This window comes from Propithecus coquereli, unplaced genomic scaffold, assembly GCF_000956105.1.
Source record: "Propithecus coquereli isolate 6110/MARCELLA unplaced genomic scaffold, Pcoq_1.0 Scaffold205, whole genome shotgun sequence".
Lineage (NCBI taxonomy): Eukaryota > Metazoa > Chordata > Mammalia > Primates > Indriidae > Propithecus > Propithecus coquereli.
This window is the reverse complement of record NW_012145523.1, coordinates 1,028,213-1,034,568: the sequence shown is the minus strand read 5'-3', so window position 1 is coordinate 1,034,568 and position 6,356 is coordinate 1,028,213. Positions and strand designations below refer to the sequence as shown.

Genomic DNA, 6,356 nt, shown 5'->3' with positions numbered 1-6,356 from the left:
TAACATTCTATATAATAAACAAAATGAAAGATCAGTGATGAGACTGGGAAAATAGTATCAAAACACACAAATAAAGGGCTAATTTTCATCATACATAAAGAGCACCAACAAATTAATATTTAAAAAAAGAAGAACATTCCAAAAGCAAAAGGGTCAAAAGATATGAACAGGTAATTTATAGAAGACGAAATACAAAATCACTGACAATGGTCAATCTCACTGGTAATCAAGGGTGCATATTAAAATGAAATATATTTTGCCAATAAAACTGACAAAAAATAAAAAGATGAGCATTATCCATTATTTGTTTTTTTTTTCATACACTTGGGGCTATTTGGAAAGATATTACCCACTGTTGACAAAAGCATGGGAAATGGTTATTTTCCCACACCATTGGTGGGTATATGTTCAACTGGCAGTTTTGTGAAGAATGACATAATATTATCTTTCAAAATCTAATATGTATATATCTTCAACCCTGATTTCCACTTCCAAAACTCCACTTCGCATATTTCTACCACATGAGCACAAAAATGTTTAGTACGGTTCTGTTTATAGAGACAAAACTGGAAACAATGGAAATGTCTAAAACAGGAGAATTATTATATTAAGTAAATTCTGCTATATACAGACTAAAGAATATTATACAATAGTTTTTTTTAAATTATTAAGTATATGGGAAAATCATCAAGATAGAATGACCACATATACATAAAAAACAGAAGTCTAAACCACACATGTTTTTTAAGTTTATAAAAAAAGTTCTAGAATGATAGACACTAAACACTGAACTATCAGCAGTATAGCAGTAACCTCCAAGAAGAGCAATAGGGAGGAGAATGCGAAGAAAGATTTTCACTCTTTTTATGCTTGTGTTTTATTTGAATTTTTCACAAGCATGTATTCATATATGATTAGTACAATTTAAAAAGAATACATTCAAATTTACCAGCTGATAATAGGGAGCTGCAAAATGATGAAAGGGGCTGTGGACAAGTGAAGGGTTAATTCGTGGCAAAAGAGACAAGATTAAAAAGGAATAAGATCAGAGCAAACCATGCCTCAACCAGCTGGATACATCAAAATGTAGTGCTTTGCTCTGGATCTCACATTAGATTTTGGAATATGACTGGGGAACCTGCCTCAGCCACTGACATCAGTATCAAAGATAACTCTGTAATAAGGATTTTCTGTGACAGTACCAATGACTACCGGGATCAGGAAACAAAATTGCTATGACATGAGTCACATTTATTTTTATTAGTCAGCGAGCTGTGACTCAGTGTGGTTGACGCAAGTGGTATTCAATGCAGATCAATTTTACACCTTTCCCAGACAGTAATGGTGTTGGGCCCAAGACAACAGAGCAAGAGCTCTGTTATATTTTGACTCGTCTCAAGAACCCATTTAACTCAAGAGTACTGTAGGATTACAAAGAAAGCTATTCAAACCTAGTATTATTTCTATTCCCAACTACTCCTCTGTGTGAGTCAGGATTACCTACACACTGTGCAACCAAAATAATATGCAGGAAAAAACCGGATACCCAGGCAGATACAGAATACAACTGTTATCTCTAAGCTCTGATTTCAAATTCGATTAATAGGTTTCTTCATTCAAAGGGTCTCGGTTCTCCAAAGGAATGATTTTATAAGAATTATCTGGCTTGGAACTTACAAAAGGTTTATGGTGTTCAAAGAATCTGTAAACCACTTATGATATTTACCTCTCGGTCTGATCTTCGAGGACATAAAGCATCCACTTCATCAAAGAAAATCACACAGGGTGCTGAGTTCTTGGCTCGTTGAAAAACCTGTCGCACAGCACGTTCACTCTCACCAACATACTAAACATAAACAGAGAGGAAATAAAGTGCAGAAAGTTCAACCTTGGGTTTGGGCCAAATGATAGCAAAAATAGTTTTAAATGACATCTACGTGTCAGACTCCAAAAAGTATTAGGTTAAATCACATACAATTGCTGATATTTAATCATTTTTGACCTGTAATAGCCAACTGCATATGGTTCAACTTAATAAAATTGGTTATTATTTAAGATTATAAATGTTATCATTTATAAAATGAAGATTAAGTGGGATGTAAGGTCTTCTCTAGCTCAAAAAAACCCCACAGCTCTATTATATATTAGAACTGATGTGCTAAGCCTTATGCATATAAAATATCCAGCACTGATTTTCATTAATTCAAACATATTTTAAATGCATACAAGTCAGATTACTGTCCTACTGTTATTTCTACACAAGTAATCTTGTTAAATAAAGGAAGAGCAATTTTGCCACACAGCACTGGAGGAGGCAGTCATAATGGCTTATTGTATGTTAAAATCTCAATGAAAATATAAGACATTATGATAAGTCAACAGCAATTCAAGAGCAGCCATAAGATTAGGACGAAGTAATATGAACAGCTATAAGAAATTATTCTTGTAAAATTTCAAATTAGTTGACTGAGCAGTTATTTTCTTAATAAAACTGCTAAATAAGAGTCCAAAAAATCTTTATAGTGCCAACTATTTAATAAAATATCATCTATAGTATTTAATGACTATATGGCCCTAATAAATAATCAAGGCAAAGAATACACCACAAATGACAGTGATGTAAGTATTATTTTCTCATTCGAATAGAACTTCCTTAACCTCACATCCTCCCAGTACTTTTCTTTCGACTTTTGCTCATCCTGCTTCCCTGACTTGAACTGCTTTTCCAACCTGTCTCCAAACGCTTCTTCTTGCATTCTAAAAGATGGTCCTCAACTTTCTTCCCCATCACCCTCTTCTTTGCTCTTAAAGAACTTTGTACTATTATAACTTTTCAGCTCTTCTACTTTCACTATATTAACTTACAAAGTTCTTAAAGCAGATATCCTACTCACATTTTTCTTATACTATCCTGCCCAGCATATAAACATAGTAGTAGACTGATTGATTTTCCCAAAAAATCTAATAAAGCAAAAATTTTATTTGTAATGTTGAACCAGAATGTTCAGTAGATATTTTTAAAGAAAATATATTAGAGCGTTGGGAGAAATAAAGTTTCAGACAGCAACAGAAGAGAGCAATCAGTGACTCAGAGGAAACAATAATTGACACCTCACAGGGCTAGATGAATAGATGGCACAAAATAACCACATTAAAATGTTAGTAATTGTAATAAATTACTTCCATTTTGCAGGTGTGAAAATTCAGGCTCAGAGGTTAACAGGCTTAATTAAGGAGGCATTCATACACCCTAAATAGTAGAGCAGAGCAAAGCTAAAGTAAACCTCCTCACTCCTACAGCGGTGATTTTACCAAAATACCACAATGGCTCAAAGATCTGAGAAAGATCTGAAATTCTGCATGACCATTACTTTTCCCAATTTTAAAATAATGCTTAATGCCACAACAACTTACCATATTTAGTAATTCGGGGCCCTTGACAGATATAAAATTTAGTCCAGATTCATTTGCTACAGCCTAGCAACAGGGCAAAAAGACACAAATAAGACAATATACAATAAAATAGTAACAATAATTCGTGACAAGGCAAGGTCTTTTTGTGGTTTTAGCTCTGTTTCTCCCTTTTTGTCTTTTATCTTTTTTTTTTGAGGCAGAGTCTCGCTCTGTTGCCTGGGCTAGAGTGCCGTGGCGTCAGCCCAGCTCACAGCAACCTCCAACTCCTGGGCTCAAGAAATCCCCCTACCTCAGCCTCCCGAGTAGCTGGGACTACAGGCATGCGCCACCACACCTGGCTAATTTTTTGTTTCTATTTTTAGTTGGCCAGCTATTTTTTTCTATTTTTAGTAGAGATGGGGGTCTCCCTCTTGCTCAGGCTTGTCTCGAACTCCTGCCCTCAAGTAATCTTCCTGCCTTGGTCTCCCGGAGCACTAGGATTACAGGTGTGAGCCATGACATCCCGCCTGTTTTTCCCTTTTTGTAGGCTGCCTCTTTTTTTAATTAGAAGGAACATAGACAAATGGGTAAAAGAAAAATCAAAGGAATAAATGTTAAATTACAACTTTCTAAGAATTACTAAGACAGGCTATAAATCACATGGAAAGGACACAAAATATTTATGTAAATATTTATTTATATAAACATGCTTATGTAAATACGTTTAGAGCCATAGCTTAGAATTCCAGTGAAATCCTAGTCTCTGTACTCAAGAAATGCCTTCTGTGATGACAACAACCATTCATTCATATAAACCAAAATTCAAAAACATCAATATCAATCTTTACCAAGGGTCCACGCTGAGAAACACAATTATTCTGGCTCTTCTGTAAAAGAACCAGAATTATAATCTGAATACATAGATGAAACTTGAACAAAATTTAATTTTTTTCACTACGATTGGTGGATATCATCATGAATCTTGCATTCAGTGTCAGGGTCTCTTTATTTCCATACTACATACTAGTTCCAGAAACTAAATACTTTTTACTATTTTCTTTTCTGTTTCCTTCTTATCAACAATCAATTTTCAGTATGTTGGCTTCAGTAATCACATCCCCTTACTTAATGCTATTTACAAACTTAATATGTGCTGGTGCTTAGAAAAATAGTATTTTATTGTTATGAGTAAATAAAACAACCAAGATTAGCCAAAAACATAATTTAATATCCAATGCGCCGTCACCAAGTTCTGACCTATAAGTGATTCCATAAATTTACTATAGGAAATACTTTGCCTCTGCCATTTAAAGACGTTGCCTATTATTTCTGGTTTCTTGGGCATGTAGTCATGTACTCCCTTGGAGAACCTGATGAAAGTTGTGAACATTCTTCCCTAGAAACAATACATATACACACAATATACTGCCTGCGTACACAGATCCAGTGAAATTGTGAAGTCCATCCATGGATTCCCAGGTAAGAGACTGTGCTCCAAAAGGTCAGATACCAGAAATCTTACTAAACAGAGTGGTATTAAATTGTTGGTAATTTGGTAGGGGGAAGAAGAGGGAAAATTAGAAACTATGATGTTTTAACATTAGCTACACATTTCAAATTAGCCAAGCTGCCTCCCTTCTGTTGTGAACAGGACTAATCAAAGGTAAATGTAACTAATTAAAAACCAAACACTATGAGATCTGCATAAGAGGTAACTGTATCCACCTGGCAAATTCATACACTGGCATGTAGAACCTTCTTTCTGGCTATGTTTTTCCAAAACTGTTGTGAAAAAATGTATATCAATGATTGTGTTGTTCTCTCCTCCCTCCTCCATACCCAGTTCCCTGAAAGCAATGCCTTGTATGAGTACCAAAAGCAAGAAAACTTGGTAAGATAAGTAAAAATAAGTTTTACACATGGCACTACAGATATTTGATATTTACTGAGGAGTCACAAATTATTTGGCTGCTGTGGTACTTACTAAACATGCTATTAATTTTAATTTCTTATTTATAAGTAATTCAATATTTTAAGAAGTTATAAGGGTTAAGTAAATAATATATGGAATATTATACAGACATTAAAAATGATTGCTAATATACTTTACAGGTAGGGAAGATGGTTCTAATAGGCATGATTCCAAAAGGGAGAAAAAGCCAAAAAAAAAAAGGTAAACTGATAAACATATTTACAAATAGGTCTTTAGAACCTAGAGAAGTCTAGAAAACTAAAGGGAAAACAAAACAAAACAAATAACAGACCTTAATAATATGAAGAGTAATTATAAATAAGAAAGAAAATCACACGTATGCCAAGAGAAAAACAGGCAAAGGATATGAAGACAATTCACAAAGAAAAATAGCCAGTGAACATACAAAAAAAATTCCACTAGTAATTTTTTAAATGCAACTTAACATAAACTATAACATTTTTACCTGTCAGGCTGTCAAATATTAAAAGCAATGATAATGGCTATCACTGTTGTAGGGTGTGGGAAATGAATACTCATATCCCTCTGACAGCAGTGAAAACTGATACAAACCTTTAGGAAGGCACTTTGATAGTATGGCTCAAAAGCTTTAAAAACATACACTCCTTCTACTGAAAAATTACTTAGGAATGTATTCTAATAAAACTATCAGTCAAGGAACAAAAATATAAGACCATTTAATGTGGTGTTGTTTTAACATGGGATAATTTCCACAAGTTATAGAACATCTTTATGGCAGAACATTATGCAGGCATCAAAAATATTGATGTCTGTCAACATATATTGACATGGGAAGATGTCCAAGAAATAAAGCTAAGTGAGAAAAGCATGTTTAAAAACTTTATATTTGTAAAAATGTGTGCTAAATTCATATATATCATTTTGGTATGTGTGCACAGAAAAATATCTAGAGGGACTGACAATAAAAGCAGTAGTGGTTAATAGTAGGTAGTAGTGGGGGGATTATAAA

General features: G+C 34.0%; 1 protein-coding gene across 1 annotated transcript in view; it reads right to left on the bottom strand.

Annotated features, from left to right (window-relative positions):
• Positions 1 to 6,356, bottom strand: part of NVL (nuclear VCP-like) — a 70,622-nt gene that overhangs the window by 20,141 nt on the left and 44,125 nt on the right. Inside the window, exons 16-17 of the mRNA XM_012644037.1 lie at positions 3,415 to 3,477; positions 1,727 to 1,846 (exon numbers count right to left, since the gene is read on the bottom strand). Coding sequence (XP_012499491.1) covers positions 1,727 to 1,846; positions 3,415 to 3,477 — 183 coding nt within the window. The remainder of the gene's footprint in view (positions 1 to 1,726; positions 1,847 to 3,414; positions 3,478 to 6,356) is intronic.